This window comes from Panthera onca, chromosome F1 (genome assembly GCF_046562875.1).
Source record: "Panthera onca isolate mPanOnc1 chromosome F1, mPanOnc1 haplotype 2, whole genome shotgun sequence".
Lineage (NCBI taxonomy): Eukaryota > Metazoa > Chordata > Mammalia > Carnivora > Felidae > Panthera > Panthera onca.
The window spans coordinates 43,205,238-43,222,506 of NC_138355.1; the positions used below are offsets into that span (position 1 = coordinate 43,205,238).

The 17,269-nt window shown below is 42.0% G+C and overlaps 1 protein-coding gene and 1 pseudogene across 1 annotated transcript in view; both read left to right on the forward strand.

Annotated features, from left to right (window-relative positions):
- The first annotated feature begins 773 nt into the window (after positions 1 to 773).
- Positions 774 to 17,269, forward strand: part of IPO9 (importin 9) — a 53,885-nt gene continuing 37,389 nt past the window's right edge. Inside the window, exon 1 of the mRNA XM_060644080.3 lies at positions 774 to 991. Coding sequence (XP_060500063.1) covers positions 829 to 991 — 163 coding nt within the window. The 5' untranslated portion in view covers positions 774 to 828. The remainder of the gene's footprint in view (positions 992 to 17,269) is intronic.
- Positions 4,822 to 11,833, forward strand: LOC132686364 (uncharacterized protein C8orf58 pseudogene; annotated as a pseudogene).

Sequence of the window (17,269 nt, forward strand, 5' to 3'; positions counted from 1 at the left end):
CCATATTAAACTCCTCTTGCTCCTTCATTCCTTAAACGTCCAGCACAATTTCTCTGGGGGAGAAAAAAAAAAATTATACATTCTCAACGAATAGGATTCATTCTCAAATAGACATTCAAGTACTTTCTCCGGAGGAAAGAAATACCATTTCCCACGCAGGTGCCCTCTCCTGGCCAGACATTCCAATTTTGAAGTTGGGCTCAACTAGGCTGGAAAACCAGGGGGTTGGGTCTATTGCAGGTGACCACTCCCCGCTGCTCCATCCACTTCAGTTTCTTTTTCCCCTACCTTTGAATTCTTGAGCCTGAGATGAAGAGGCTCACTTGAGCCGTTGTTGTTGTTGTTGTTGTTGTTGTTGTTGTTGTTGTTGTTGTTTTTCAGTGTTTGAGGGGGCGAAAAAGGCTGGTTTAAAATAGCTATTTCTGAGCCAGAACTCTCTCCTTAAAGCCCTCTACACCCATTCCCATCTCAACTCCTCTCTCCTAACACTGTAGCTTATACCTGAAAGATCCATGAATCTAAAGTCCTCTATCATAGGCTTTGTTCCAAGTGAGTTTACTAACTTGCTGTTCCACTCAGGAAAGCCCCCTAACCTTTCTGGAGCTCAGTTTTCACAAAAAATGCGAAGCGATTCTCGCGGGGAAAGGTGCAGTTTTCGTCTATACGGCAGGAGGCGCTGTCTCTGGAGGTTTAGACCCATTCCCCGCCCCCTTCTAGCTCCCGCCCGACTCTGGTGCGCAGGCGCGGCTTCGCGGATTGGCCGCGCGCGGGAGCCGTCATTCAGTGGCGGGTCCCGGCCGTGGGGCTGGCGGGCTGAAGGGAAGAAAGATGGCGGCAGCGGCGGCGGCTGGTGCGGCCTCCGGGCTGCCGGGTCCAGTGGCACAAGGACTGAAGGAGGCGTTGGTGGATACGCTCACCGGGATCCTATCCCCAGTGCAGGAGGTGCGAGCGGCTGCCGAGGAACAAATTAAGGTGCTCGAGGTGACAGAGGGTGAGTGAGGCGGGACCATCACGAGGATGTGTCGGACCTGGGCCGGCCGTACTGTCCGCTGACCGCAGCTCCGGACCGGCTGGGGACAAGGGGAGCCTGAGCCAGTGGAGATCTGGGCGCCGAGGCCCAGCAGGCAGGAGTGGGGCAGGAAGAGAGGATGATGTCCCCGGTGGCTGTGAAAGTCCCGGAGAGGGGAGGCGCGCCTGGAGGAGAGGGTCGGGAGAGGTGGAGCCTCGGAGGGGAGAGGGAGGGTGGAGACTTGAAAAGCTAGATGGAGCCTAGGATCTGCAGAGGACCGAGATGGAGCTAGACTTGCTGCTTTGGAGGAAGTCGCGCGGTCTGGGAAATATTTTTGAGTTCAGAACCAGGGTCTTTTGCTGTCCTCTTCGCCAGCTCGGTTGTGCTGGAATAGGAGTAAAGGGAGTTGTTAGAAGTGGTGAGAGGGCAGAGCCTTGAGAACGCGGCTATCAGAGCTTAGTAGATATCAAACAAGTTTCTGCCTCCGAGTTATAAACCTAGCTGGTCGGTTTACCTCTTAATGTTTTCCTAGAAATCAAATTCAGTGCATGTGCAGCTGATTCACCTTCCTGGCCATAGTCCCCTTTAATTTTCAAAATAATTTACACTTATTAAATACCCCTGTGTGCATTTCTATTTGGAGGAACCGATCATCCTTTGTCTTTGACTCTTTGTCCCGGTACTCCTATTATATGCTTTAAAGTGATGGAGAAAAAAAATAAACTATTGGTTTGAGATGGTCAGTTTCCTGCTGAGTGGGCCTTTCACCAGGCCGCGTGTAACCACTTTACTAAGAACAATTTGATCCTAAAACAGGAGAAGGGAAAAATCCTCTTGGTCTTTATGTAAGAAATATATCTGGTCTGTTAAAGGCTTCGCTGGAAGAACTGCAAATCCTTAGACTGTCTCCCAGCTCAGCCACCTCTTAAAGACCTCTTCCGAGATATGGGAGATTGTCCATGGTCTGACAAATCACACTCAAAACCTTGAGTTCGCTCTTCTACTGGGATTAGGATTTTATTGAAAAGAACTTCAGACAAATCTCCCTTTAATTTTCCCTCACCGCATGAGAGAGCTATTGGAAATACGTTGAGATTTGGGATATAACAGGTTAAGGACCATTTTGAAGGCCTAATTGTAATTGTCATTGTTCTATAAAATGTCAGACCCTACAATAGGAGCAATTGCTGGTTAGGAGAAAGCTCGTTAAGAACCATGCATAGATTGATTGGAGTTATTCTAGTCTCGGTAAAATTTTTGTATTCATATTGTCTCTGCCTCCCTTGGATGTGAAGGAGGAAGAGTGACAAAGCAAAGGAACCTCATCACATTCAAGTTACTACTTGAATAAAATTGACGGTCTGATGGCTTCCCTGAATGCTAGCCGGTGATCCTGGTGTCCCAAATGTATGTCTGGCACCTTCCTACAAAAGGTGAACCTGAGTGCATGTTTTAACTGCCCAATAACAGCTCCACTTGGGCTCTGATCCCTTCTCTAGCCAATGCTATGGTCTCATCTAGGCAAAGTCTAGGACTGTGTCAATTTCTTGAGAGCTTTTTGAAATTCTAGTCTCGCTTTCTTCGTCTTTTGGGGTCTTGAAATCTAAAACAGAATTGCAGAGTTTTGCATTTGATTTAGGCCACTGATGGGAATAGACTGAAACACACACACCTTAACTTACTGGTAATGTGCTATCAGGCATGCTGTGCAACATGAAACGGCTATAATACAGTGACCTGATATCAGTGGTCTAGTACTAAGGCATATGACGCACAAGGTCAGGATGTGATGTACAGGGTTGGACCAAGTCTCTGGAGTTGATTGAAGTGCTTTGGACCCTTTGGAGGCTCTTTTTGTTTTTTAAATAAGTCCAACTCCTTATATTTACTTAAAAAACTATAAAAATTCACCCCTTTCAGTAACCTAGTTTTAGGTGGAGAGTGGTGAGCCATTCTTCAGATATAGTACCTTGCTTCTCTCCCTTCCTCCTTACCGCCTTTAACAAGTTATTTTTTGCCATTGGGTCCAGAGTACCTCCTGTCTTGTATTCTGTCTGAATCTCAAATGTTTCCTTAACATGGTCACTAGTTTCTTTTCCACTAGCCATTGCCTTCCTTTATATGAAAATATAGCACCTGGCTTCCTAGCCAGAATTTAGCCAACCATCTGTCCTGATGAAACTGGTAGGATGTTGCTCCTGCTATTATATTAGAACATCCTGCAGGCCAGGGCAGGAGCATTCTTGCAAATGAGTGAACAAGATCATTTTCCACTCCTTTGGAGTTGCTTCACATTTTAGTTTTATCCTAGTGGAAGAAACCTTGCTTTCTGGTCCTCTGAAATACACTTCCTTAAAATTTGAAGTTAATGAGAAATCTGAGAGTTGGTATCTACTATTATTTGTATTCTGGTAATCTTTTGATCTTTTTGGTTCTGTGGGGCCAACATCAGGTGACAACCAAATATGGTTGTTTCTAGTCCCTCTGTCCCCTCAAATAACTGTCTTTGTGAGCCATTTATTGTTGCCTCACACAGGAGACTGGCCCCAGTTGATCTTTAAGATTAACCAGTCTACTCCCTTTGACAAATAGGTGTACCACCTTCCTTGGTTGCCAGGTGATGACCCCTAGTCTTGGAGCTTAAGTGGAAGAATCTCTAACTTTGAGGGAAAGGGCACAGGTCATTTGTTAACCCTCTGTTAAATGGAGAGACAAGAGAGGTTGACATGCTCTGACCAGATTCTTGGGTAGATGAAATTTTAAGAAACATTTATCCCAGAAAATAGGATTGAAGTTGCTGGAGCCCAAAGCGCATTCTGCTCCTGATTTGAGAAGCATAGTGCAAGTTTGGAAGTTCCTCTATTATTACAGTATTCCAACAGATAATTGTTACCCTTTCTTTTCTCTTAGGAAGACTGAGATTTTGAGTTTGATGAACAGAGTTTGCAGGAATTTAGTTTTGCTTCAACAGAGTAAGAATAAGTCTTTTGATCTGTTAGAATATTCATCTAATTCTTGTTTTATTTAACACACAGAGTCATATAAAGCATTTTATAAACATAGTAATTAAAAAGATTGGGAAGTTTGTGAACTGCTGAAGATCTCTTACATCAGAGTCTAATGTTCTCTACTGAGCTTTTCTTTTTTGTCTGACTTATGAGAAGATCATGACTTTTGAGAATGTCACCTCTTTATTTTTGGTGTATTTATGCTTTACTTTTTTATATCTTAGAATGAAGTTTTTCCTTCTTTTCCTTCTTTCTCCGTTTTCCTCTAAGAGCAGCATCACCCAAGTGGTAGAATGAGTTGCTTTCATTCATAAGCTCTAATTCTCCAGGCCAGCATAGCAGACTTTCTTACATAACCAAATTTAGACCCTAGGTCATTTTCTTCTCTTAGTTATTTCTTTTTGTCTATTAGAAGTAAAGGCATTTTTCCCTGCCATTTGTCTTTGACTTAGTCTTTTCTGTCTTGCTCCCAACAGATGCCTCACATAAAATACGTTTTTTCCCTTCCGTCACCATTATATTGAACTGGGGAGGGGGTAATTATCTCTCCCTCACCTTTCCTGGCATTCAGATGCTGCCCATATATCAGTGTTGATTCCCCCATCTTAGATGCCTAGAAAGATGTTCCTGCTGGCTGGAAGTTTGCTTTCTGGTTCTCATGGGCACTTTTCTGGCTCTCTTACAGTATAGCGTAAGCACTGTCACCTGCGAAGGGAGCCCCTCAAGGATCCAGACGCACTCCTGGGCATGTGGCGGGCACTGAGCCGAGCGGAAGGCGGCCACGCTCGGAAAAAGGCCAGTGGTGGAGTTTTCTTTTTCCTTTCACCTGTGGTTTTGTGGTGCTCACCAACCTCCATAAGAAAAGGGGGGCTTTTCCAGAGCTATACTCAGAACTACGTCCTTTCCCAACCAAACCCTATTCACAATTCTTCTTAGTAGTAGCTTCCCTGACTGTCAAAGCACTGCCAAGTCTCATGTCTCTCTAGTGACCCTTAAGTCCAGTAGCATATGTTTCTTAACTTACCCTTTATCCTCCGTGCTCTCCTTTGGATCTTCCCTTCGAAGCCAAGTTTTAGATAATGCTTTTGCCTAGTGAGGTGAGAGGAGAGAAAGAGGAGCAAGGATAATGATAGAGGGGAGCAAAAGACTAAAACCCCAGAGAATGAGCTAGGGAAGGAGGGCAAAGGCTTTTTTGGAAAGGAAGTCAGAGGATACCATTTTGTGCTGGATAAGAGTATACTCAGGAACCTGTAGTCAGGGTGAAAACCCAGGTTGACAGAATGGGTTTATCTTACTTCATCTTGGGAAAAGAAACCAGACAAAAATGGCATTAGAAAGCTAACTTCTTACAACCCATTTGAATGTCCCCTTTCGGCTTAATTGATTGTAGATTGAATCTTAGTTTAATCTGAATTGTTGTTTTCAAAGCAAGACAAAATAAAACAGCTGTGTATGTCGGTGTTTCTTGTACTTTTCCTGCCTTAACCATCCCAAAGCAAGTTATTCAGCGGTTCTTTCTAGTTTATGTTGAAGACACCAATCAGCAAAACTGGAAATCCCCCAATACACACTAATATAAGTAAAAGTACCTTTTCTTTATAGACACACTTAGTTGTATTTCTTCAAAAAATACGTGGTCTCTGTTAAGTGAGTATCTGTAAGTAGAATTTTTACTACCTAACAGAAATCAGTGGACAGGAGCAACCATATTGATCGTTTAAAACATGTGAGAGAACTTGAGGGTTTTTTTTCTGGCTTTTCCTTATGTGCGTTAGTTTTAAAGCAGAGTTCACCACACCACCGCTATCACTCCTTGTAAATAATTCTTACAGCTTTTAAGTAAACTAAAGTTTTATGGTATGAAAATCTTCTATGGTGACTGATATCTCTGTATTTCTAATGGGCATATAGTCTAGGCAGAATAGGAAATACATTAAACAGGAAATACTATTAAATAAATAATAATTGAATTTCACTCTTACATCCCCCTATAACCTAATGCAAGTGAGTTCTTGGTCTTTGAAATTTTGGGATTTCCAAACTAGAGCTGATCATGTGACCACTGTTTTTGAAACTGTGGGAGCCTGTAGAAAAGAAAATCTGTTCTGTTTATCCAGTCTTTAGTTAATGGTGATTATAGTCTTTGAAGATTTTCTTTCTCATCAGTGCTTTTCAGCAGAGAGTTATATACTTGAACTTTCAAGCTTCTTCTTTCCTGTGTGGAGGAAATAAGCTTTCAGAGAAATTTATCTTATGATGTTTGTTGTAAGTACAGATCCCCTGGTTGACTTAGGTTTTTGTGCCCCTCATGGATCTTAATCTTCTGACGACCTCTTACTCTCACCATCCCTTGCAATCTCAGTGATGCATGAAGCGAAGTGATTAGTGGAAATTGGGGTGTGATCTTTGATGATCTTGATACTAGATCTTGTATTAGAGTGGATAGCTCCCAGCTATTGTGATCGTTACCAGAGTACTACCTACCTTCTTCTGGCACTGGTATGGAAGAAATGTATTCACACTACCCTTTTCTTCCAAAGGAATAGACTTGATATTCTCAGGTTCATGAGAAAGGACCCTCAAATAGTGGCAAGACTTAGGTGTAGTTTGCCTGGTCTTCATGCTATAATGATTCTTCTAATTGGTACCAGTGTTGACTGGTGGAAAATGCATGGTTCCTTGTCTGTTCTGTGAGCCTTAGTGTTGACCCTATAACTGTAACAGTATCTGTGCTTTCATTGAAAAAGTAATTATTCATATTTGTTTAAATTTTAAAGTCCCACCTCAAGTTTCAAACCCTTTCAAAAACTCTCATTTTCATACCTCAGTATCTTTTCCACATTGTATGAGTAAAGATTTTGTTCATCTTGATCCCATTTTAGTTTGTCTGTATAGTAATGATCCAAAAATTGTGCTCTTGCCAGGAATATTAAAACCCATATCATAATGGTCCATGCAAAAGTTGAAATATGTGCTTTACAAGAAAATACTGTATGGGCCATATAATTTATGAATATATAGAGATCATCCTTAAAGATGTCACATAATTGTCACAGAACTGATTGACTATTTCCAGGGATGCTAAACCTGGGTGGACAGTAACTTCTAAACAGACTACGGGTTATAAAGTTAACATCCATCATCACACTAAGTATCTGAAGTCAAAGGAAGTGGGGGTCCCTTTACAAGTGCTCTTTTCTCCCTTCTCCTTCTTTAATTGGATTTCATACATGCATTTTAGAGAGCTTTTTTACCATTAAACTTGAACTTTGGTTGGTATCCACGAGGTCTTCCAGAATTATATCTGATTCATGTGTTTTAGTCCATTCTGAAGGTTGACTCCCATATCTTTAGGTTGTAGACACCTACTATTTTTCCCATTATAAATAAGTTTAATATGTACCAGAGTCTGAACTATCTAAACTAATCCTAAGAATTAGGATGCACTTCAGTATTTTTAGAGGTAATTCTGCAGGTTTGAAGTGTTTACTTGTGATTTAATCACTTGACTAAATGCTTTAGAGAGAATGTGGCTTCTTTCATGGTGTTCTTGCAAAAGTACTCTTTCCTGAGTGAAAAGATAGGTGCCATAAGATTGTGTCAAAAACTGCAGCTTAGGGGCACTGGGTGGCTCAGTCGGTTAAGTGTCGGACTCTTGATTTTGGCTCAGGTCATGGTCTCCCCATTCACGTGTTGGGGCCTCGCATCCTGTTCTGTGCTGACAGAGCAGAGCCTGCTTGGGATTCTTTCTTCCTCTCTCTCTCTGCCCCTCCCCCGTGCATGAGTTTCTGTATTGTGTGTGCACTCTCTCTCAGAATAAGTAAATTCACTTAAAAAAAAAAATACAAAGAAACCCTGCAGCTTAAGCGCGTAATGAGTGAGGAATCGATGGATTCAGTAAAGAGGCCAGACATAAAATGGAAAAATCAGTAGCCTTCATATAAAAGCCTAGAGGATGTAAAGTGGTTTTTAAAAACCCATTTACAATAGCAACAAAGAAGATTAAATACTTAGGAATAAAATTAATAGGAATTGTAAAGGAACCTATTGGGTGTAACCGTTTAAACATTCCTGAAAGACTTAAAAAGTAGACTTGAACATAACTGCTTAACGAGTATGGGTTTTATTTTAGGATGATGGAAATGTTTTGGAATTAGGTAGAGGTGACTGTACTAAGTGCCACTGAGTTTTTCATCTTAAAATGGTTATGAATTCTACCTCAATTTAAAAAATATCTTCCAGGGCACCTGGGTGACTCAGTCGGTTAAGCATCCAGTTTGGCTCAGGTCATGATCTCACGAGTTCAAGCCATGCCTCGGGCCCTACACTGACAGCACAGAGCCTACTTGGGGTTCTCTCTCTCTCCCTGCCCTTCCCCCACTTGAATGCTCTCTTTCTCTTTCAAAATAAATAAACTTTAAAACATATATATCTTTCAGAGATCTGTATTAAAGCATTTACAGAGAAATGGGTGGGAAAAGTAGACTTGAACAAATGGAAAGACATATGCTATCCTTGGATAGGACAACTCAACATTATAGATGAGTACACAAGTTGATTCTAAAGTGTGTAGAAAAACAAACATGGAAGAGTAGCTCCAAAAATACTGAACAGGAAAAAGCTCTGACGAGGGACTAATTCTACCAGATATTAAAACATCTTATAAAGGCTCTATAATTAAAATAAACAGAGTGGCACTGGTATGTGAATACACAAATAGAACTGTGGAATAGAATAAGAAGTCCAGAAATAGGCACAAGTATCTATGGAAATTTAATGTAGATAGAGGTGACATCTCACTCAAGTCATTGGGGTAAAGGTGGACATTTTAATAAAGGGTACTAGGACAACCAGGTAGGTATTTGGAATCAGATCAGTATCTCATACCATACAAAAAAACAAGTTCCAAATAGATTAGAAACCTAAAAATTTAAAACGTGAAACTGTACAGGAGCTGCCTGGGTGGCTCAGTCGGTTAAGTGTCCAACTTCGGCTCAGGTCACAATCTCGCGGTTTGTGGGTTTGAGCCCCGCCTCAGGCTCTGTGCTGACAGACAGCTCAAAGCCTGAAGCCTGCTTCAGATTCTATCTCTCCCTCTCTCTCTGCCCCTCCCCCGCTTGTGCTATGTCTCTCAAAAATGAATAAATGTAAAAAAAAAAAAATTCTTTTTTAAATGAAACTGTACAAATTCTAGAAGATACAGGTGAATTTTTCTTTAATGCTGGCATAAGGAAAGGCTAACTGTAACTCGAAATTCAGAGACAATAAAAGATTGATAAGTCTGACTCATAAAATAATGTTTTTAATTTGCATGACAAAAACCACCATATAAAAAGTAAAAAGACGCCTGGGGGCTCACTTTGGCTCAGGTCATGACCTCATGGTTGGTTCGTGAGTTCGAGCCCCACATCGGGCTCTGTGCTGACAGCTCAGAGCCTGGAGCCTGCTTCGGATTCTCTCTCTCCCTCTTCTCTGCCCCTCCCCTACTCATTCTCTCTCTTTCTCTCTCGCTCTCTCCCCCCACCCAAAAAAGTAAATAAACATTAAAAAAAAGTCAAAAGACAGCTGAAAAACTGGGAGAAATTTTTCATAGCATACACCCAGACAAAAGGATAATATCCTTAATATATAAAGAACTTTTTCTTTCTTTCTTTTTTTTAATGGTTTCGAGGTTTGGGGGCACCTGGGTGGCTCAGTCAGTCGTCCAACTTCGTCTCAGGTCATGATCTCAGTTTGTGAGTTCTAGCTCCTCGTTCTAGCTCCGCGTCAGGCTCTGTGCTGACAGCTCAGCTTCCGATTCTGTATCTCCCTCTCTCTCTGCCCCTCCCCTGCTCGCATTCTATGTCTGTCTCAAAAATAAACAAATTCTTAAAGATAGTTTTAGGGTTTCTGTTGTTGTTGTTTTAGAGAGAGAGATCACTAGCAGGGTAGAGAGGCAGAGGAAGAGAGGATCCCAAGCAGGCTGCATGCTCAGCATGAACCCAACATAAGGCTCAGTCCCAGAATCCTGGGATCATGATCTAAAAGCCAAAGTCAAGAGTCTGACTCTCAACTGACTGAGCCACCCAGGCACCCCAGTATAAAGAACTCTTAAAAACTAGGGACTCTGTTTCCCTGTCTGTATCTGGGAAAGAAGAATGGGATGAGGGTGCTATCTAGAAGGATGGGGTTAGGAGGGAGCAACCCAGAGGACCTATGGGTAGCAGGAAAGGGTTTGGCCTGAAAATCAAGGTGCGAAGAGATGGTAGATGGGGTTGTCAAGAACCTGCCATGCAGCTGTTTAGTGCCAGGAGTCAGCACCACCTGCGGATGGATCCCGGCTGCTGCCCAGCTTGCTCACTAGACTCTTGGGAGGGGAAAGGTGAGTAGAGAGGTCCCAGGAGGCAGGCCTCCTGGGACTCAGGAGTGGAGATGGTGGTTGGAGATAGCCCCCAGGCCACCTCACTGGGCCTTTCTCAGTCAGTTACCTTCTCTGGACTTGGAGTACATAGGGAACCGTGAGCCCCTGACCCTTGCTGCCAAGGAATGTCCTGCCCACCTAGGCCAGGTGAAAGCTGGCTGAAGGCTGGAGCAGGTGCTGAAGCTGTCCCACCAACCCTCGACTTCCCCTGCCAGCATGTCACACCATCACTCCCTAAAGTCACCAAGTAAGCCTGAATGCGAAATGCCCCTTTTTGGAGTAAGGGAGCAGGAGGCCACTGTGGCAGAAACTGACAGGGCAGACCTGGAAGAAGCAGAGGTGATGGGGGACCTGGGGCCTAAAGCCTGGGCCTGTTTCTACTACCTGGAACACCTGTGCCTAGAGCTGGAGCAGATGGCAAGACTCCAGCAGCTGTACTTGCAGGCGCAGAGGCCCCCAGGGAATCCTGAAGCGCAGGAGGAGAAGGAGCCAGGCTGGGCCCCTTCACCTCCACCTCTCCTGCCCCGGGCGAGTGAGGTACACGGACTATTCAGCCACACACAGGAGACAGCTTTACCCCTAAAGGGAGGGGTGCCTAGTACCAATTCTCCCAGGCTGTTAGAGGCCCCAGCAGAACTAGCTCACATCTTTTTATCCTCCCAGGAACACAAGCAGGATCTCTCCTACTGGAACGAGGTCAGGGTCCTGCTAAACAGGATCCATTGGAGGAGTCTGAGACATTTTGAGTCCCCTGCCCCTCCTGATGGCCCACCCCTAGGATTGAGTCAAAGTATGTTCCTAAAAGACCTCAATGCCAGCCCCTCCAGAAGACCTTTATGCCATCGCTGTGGTTAAGAAGCAACAAGCAAAAACCTTTGTGTATGCTGAGAACTCCTGGTGCAGGGACGTGACCCCGCATGGAGGGGTGTGCATTGAAGTCTTCTTCCTCACCCTTTGCCCTGTTTTGCTGCTTTGGGGTACCGACAGGAAAAGCTGCTCATGCTCACCCTTCTCTCTGAAGAGAGGGCTGGATCTTTCTCCTCTGGGCAGCCTGGCAGAGGAACCCTGGTTCCCTGAGAGGCTCCAAGGTACGGCAGCCCCTGGGCTCCTTGCTGGTTGCCAGAAATCCCGGGCCTAGACAGCGTGAACTAACTTACTCATTATGAGTCCATGGAGAGTATTTGGCGTGGAGATCATCTGGGGCCTAGTGTTTTGCAGATGTATATCTAAGCAGAATGATATGTGTATCTCTATGAGTCTGTCACTGTTGTGAACTGGCTGGATGCAACCATCTTTTCTGAATCATACATTCAAAGAGTTGGTCTTCTGGGTGAGGTAACTGCAGAAGGCTGGAACTAACCTTCATTCCTCAGTGGGCAGTTTGTAAAAGTCTTGTTTTCCTCCTCATAAGTCCGTGGACAGCCCCAGAACAGAGAATGGTACTATCTTGGGTGCCTCTGCATTGAGTCTTGCCTATGGAAAATAGCCCCTGAAGACTGAACCTGGAATGGAAGGATCAGGGGCAACATGGAGAGTAGCAGAGTCAGCTTCAAGGTCTGTCTTCAACTGCTTTGGTCCATAATAGCCTTTACAATCAGACCTGAAACCAGAGACTCAGACCAGTTTTTAGATGTTGACAAAATCTGTTAAATTTTCTGAGCCATAGCTCCCTACTTAATCTCCCCAATGATTTAATACCTGCCTACCTACCTCACAGTCTTGTTATGAAGATAAAACAAGATTAAAGTGTAAAAAAAAATTTTTTTAAGGAACAAAGGACCAAAAACCCAGTAGAAAAATGGGAGGGGGATATGGACAGACAGATCACCAGCCCCCCCCCCCCCCCCCCGACAAAAAAAGGACTCAAACATACAAATAAGGTTTATAGGTTAGAGAAATGAAACAACCATTTCTTATCTGTCAGACTGGCAAAATAGTAACACATTCTGTTGGTGAGGCTGTAAAGAAACACTCTTAACATTACTAGTGGGAATGCAAATTGGTACAGTCCTTTTGGAGGAAAATTTGGCCATACCTAACCACACTGTATATGCACTTACCTTTTGATCCAGGAGACCCACTTCTGGGGTTGAAGGTACACCTTCAACAATATAAAAATGCATATTGTTTACTGCAGCATAGTTTATAAAAGCAGAATATTGGAAGCAATGTAACTGCCTAGTTATATACATTGATACATTATGTACATTCATGAATAGGACAGTGGTTGATTCAATAGGTTGATTCAATAGGTTGAATAAAGTACATCTATACAATGGTATGTTATGCAGCTACAAAGAAAAAGAATGAGGAATCTCTGAACTGATGTGGAATGATTTCCAGAATATAATGTTAATTGAAAAAAAAAGTACAGAGGCGCTGGGTGGCTCAGTAGGTTGAGCGTCTGACTTCGGCTCAGGTCATGATTTCACAGTTCTTGGGTTCGAGCCCCGTGTTGGGCTCTGTGCTGACAGTTCAGAGCCTGGAGCCTGCTTCAGATTCTGTGTCTCTGTCTCTCTGTCCCTCCCCTACTCGTTCTCTTTCTCAAAAATAAATAGTAAAAATATTTTTTTAAAGAAAAAGTATAAAAGAATATAATAAACAACTGTTCGTGTAAATAAGAGGACATAAAAAAATACACCTGTATCTGCTCATTAATGCAAAAGAAATACAGGAGAGATAAACCAGAAGCTGATTGGTTACATGGAGTGGGTTGAGAAAAGGTGGAAAGAAGTTAATAGGGATGTGGATGGAGCGACACTTCTTATAATACTCCTTTTTGTGTAGCTTTGATTGAGCATTGTAGAAATATCCCTCAAATAAATAATTAAAATCAAGCGGTAGAGGGGGCCCAAAATGGAAGTATTAACAAATGAACCTGACCGTATTACAAATGAATAACATAAGTATCATTGGGTGTTGGGAGAGAAAAGAATCCAAGTAACTTTGGAAAATAGTGTGTGGTTCGACTGCATATTGTAAAATTAAAGTCAAAAAGAACTATTCACAAAAACTGTACTCCAGTTAATACATCTGTTTTTCACAAGAGTATGAGTTAATAGTTGTAATTAGCTTATGTGTATACTAAGATTGAAATGAATAGGCAAACTTATTTTAGAAAAAGAGAGCCAGAGGGGCGCCTGGGTGGCGCAGTCGGTTAAGTGTCCGACTTCAGCCAGGTCACGATCCTGCGGTCCGTGAGTTCGAGCCCCGCGTCAGGCTCTGGGCTGATGGCTCGGAGCCTGGAGCCTGTTTCCGATTCTGTGTCTCCCTCTCTCTCTGCCCCTCCCCCGTTCATGCTCTGTCTCTCTCTGTCCCAAAAATAAATAAAAAACGTTGAAAAAAAAAAAAAAAAAAAAAAAGAAAATGAGAGCCAGAGAAAAAATTACATCAGGAAAAGAGGAAAAGTAGAATGAACCTTTGTATTGACATGACATTGGATCTGAGGTGTCAGTAGATGGATGGTTGGGTGGATGGATGGATGGATGGATGGATGGATGGATGGCAGGCAGATGGATGGGTGGATGTGTAGGTATACGTTAGTATACATACATAGATTTCCTCGTGGTGTTCTCTGAGAAGGCCTAGGAGCAGTGACACCCCAGTAGCATTGAGCACACCTAGCATCCAGATCTTGGTTTCTAAATAGCATTCCCCACTAAAATAAGCACCAGGGCTTATGCAGGGAAAATATAAGATAAGCCTAGAATATCTTGTGATATCAAAACAAAAGGCAGTGCTGTAAAAAGGATGGGAGTGTAGAGAAGTATACAGGACCCAAATGAAAGGAGTGCCAGTGGCCTAAGTAGAATGATCTGGGCAGCAAAATAATGATAGTACTGGCTTAAAACTATACAATAAAATAAATAACATGAGTCCACACTGGTGTAAAGAAATAATTGGATAAAGAAAGGAGAAGGGACAGTTCCTCATTAGAAAAGAATTACAGTTAATAAGAGTAAAGAAAATAAATATGAAAGCACCATTAGGCAAACAACACGGTGATAATGTTTGCCAATAGGATCTACAGATGGATACTAAAATCAATGTGTGAAAGTATAAGAAGAAACAAGATATTATCATAATCTCAAAGTATCTCTCCCGAGATTTTTATCATTAAAAGGGAAAAACAGTACCTTTACAGTAGAGAAACCCAGTAGACTGCACATTATCAAGTAAGTGATCATGGTTAACATTTCCAGTAACTTTTCAACATTATGTATTCCCTGATAGGATATTCTGAGGACACAGCATCACTTCTCTGATATTTTTGTCTAAAATGAATAACCTCAGTCTAATCATGAGGAAACTTGGGTCAATCACACATTGAGACACATTCTACAAAGTAACTGATCATTACTCATTGGAAGTGTTCTGGTCATAAAAGACAATAAGAGAATGTCATGCATTAGAGGAAACTGAAGAGACCTGACAGCCAAATACAACATGGGATCTTGGATTGGATCATGAAGCAGAAAAAGGACAATAAGGGAAAAAAACTGGTGAAATTCCAGTCAAGTCTGTAGTTCAGTTAATAGTATTATACCCATGTTAGTTTTTGGTTTTGATCATTGAACCACAGTTGTGTAGGTTGTTAATATCAGAGGAACGTGAGTAAAGGGTATCCATGAACTCTATGTACTGTTTGTCAGCTTTTCTTTAAGTCTAAAAATGATTTCAAAATAAAACATTTAAAAAATACATAGACATAGATCATTTTCAGTAGCTTTTAACCTGTGTACTTGGATAAGCCTTGAACATGAAACACTGCATGGGTGACTTTTTCTTGGTATTAAGCTTTTCTTTTGCATAAATATCCTTTGGATGGCTATTTCAGTGAAACCCAATTGTGATAGTTAGAATTCACCATGGAAAGTAACTTTAGTTACAGAGATAGGAAAGCCAGACAGTGTACTCACTATGGGCAATAAAAGCAATACTAGCACAATTTATTATTTTATTTTAATTATAGAATTTTTGTTTTTTTTTATTAAAAGAATTTCTAAGATCTATTCTCTTACCTTAGCAACTTTAAAATATATAATACAGTATTATTAGCCAGAGCTGACATGCTGTACGTTACTTCCCAACTTATTTAAATTTTTTTTTTTTAATGTTTATTTTTGAGACATTTTAATGTTTATTTTGAGAGAGACAGAGAATGAACGGGGGAGGGTCAGAGAGAGAGGGAGACACAGAATCTGAAGCAGGCTCCAGGCTCTGAGCTGTCAGCACAGAGCCCGACGCGGGGCTTGAACTCACAGACCGTGAGATCATGACCTGAGCCGAAGTCGGACGCTTAACCAACTGAGCCACCCAGGCGCCCCATTTAATTTTTTTTTTAATATTCCTTTTTGAAACAGAGAGAGAGATAGAGACAGAGCATGAGCAGGGGAGGGGCAGAAAGAGAGGAAGACACAGAATCTTAAGTAGGCTCCAGGCTCTGAGCTGTTAGCACAGAGCCCGTCGCAGGGCTCAAACCCACAAACTGCGAGATCATGACCTGAGTGAGCCGAAGTTGGACGCCCAACAGACTGAGCCACCCAGGTGCCCTACAGATCAGTACTTTTTCTTCTGCAGCTTCTTCACCTCTCTTAGCCTTGATAAAATTTAAGAGAGTTAGGGCCTTGCTCTGGATTAGTCTTTGGCTTAAGGGAATGTTGTGGCTGGTTTGATCTGTCCAGACCACTAAAACTTTCTCCATATCTGTAATAAGATTGTTTCACTTTCTTACCATTTGAGTGTTCACTGGAGTAGCACTTTTGCTTCCATTCAAATACTTTTTCTTTGTATTCACAGCTTAGCTGACACAAGAGGCCTAGCTTTCAGCCTCTCGGCTTTTGACATGCCTTCCTCACCAAGCTTTTTCTCAAGTGTGAGACATGCACCTCTTCCTTTCACTTGAACCCTTAGAGGTTATTACACGGTTTAATTTGGTCTAATTTCAGTATTGTTGTGTCTGGTGGAATAGGGAGGCCCAAAGAGAGGGAGAGAGAAGGGGAAATGGCCAGTTAGTGGGGCCATCATAACACAGCATTTTTCAATTAAGTTCACCATCCTATATGGACACTTTGTGTTGCCTCAAAACAATTACAGTAGTAACGTCAAAGATCACTGATCACCATAACAAATATAATAATGGAGGGACGCCAGGGTGGTTCAGTCGGTTGAGCATCTGACTCCTGCTCAGGTCATGATCTCACTGCTTGTGAGTTCGAGCCCTGCGTTGGGCTCTGTGCTGACAGCTCAGAGCCTGGAGCCTGCTTCAGATTCTGTCTCCACCTGTCTGCCCCTCCCCTGATCGTGCTTGCTCTCTCTCTCTCTCTCAAATATAAAATAAAACATAAAAAAACTTATATATATATATATATATATAATGTGTGTATATATATATATATATATATATATATATAAAATGGAAAAGTTTAAAATATTGAGAGAATACCAAAATGTGACATAGAGACACAAAGTGAGCAAATACTGTTGAAAAAAATGGCACCGATAAACTTGCTTTACACAGGGTTGCCCCAGACCTTCAATTCATAAAAAAAACTCTATCTACAAAGTGCAGTAAAGCAAGGTGCAATAAACAAGGTATGCCTGTAGTCCCACTTAATTTATTTTTGCTTTTGTTGCCTTTGCTCTTGGTGTCAAATATAGAAGGTCATCGCTAAAACTGATTTCAGGAAACTTAACACCTATGTTTTCTTTTAGAAGTTTTATGGTTTCTGGTCTTACATTCAAGTCTTTAATTAATTAACTTTGAATTAATCAAATAGTAAATTAATTAATTTTGAATTCGTTTTTGTATATGGTGTAAGAGAGTGGTCCAGTTTCATTCTTTTGCATGTG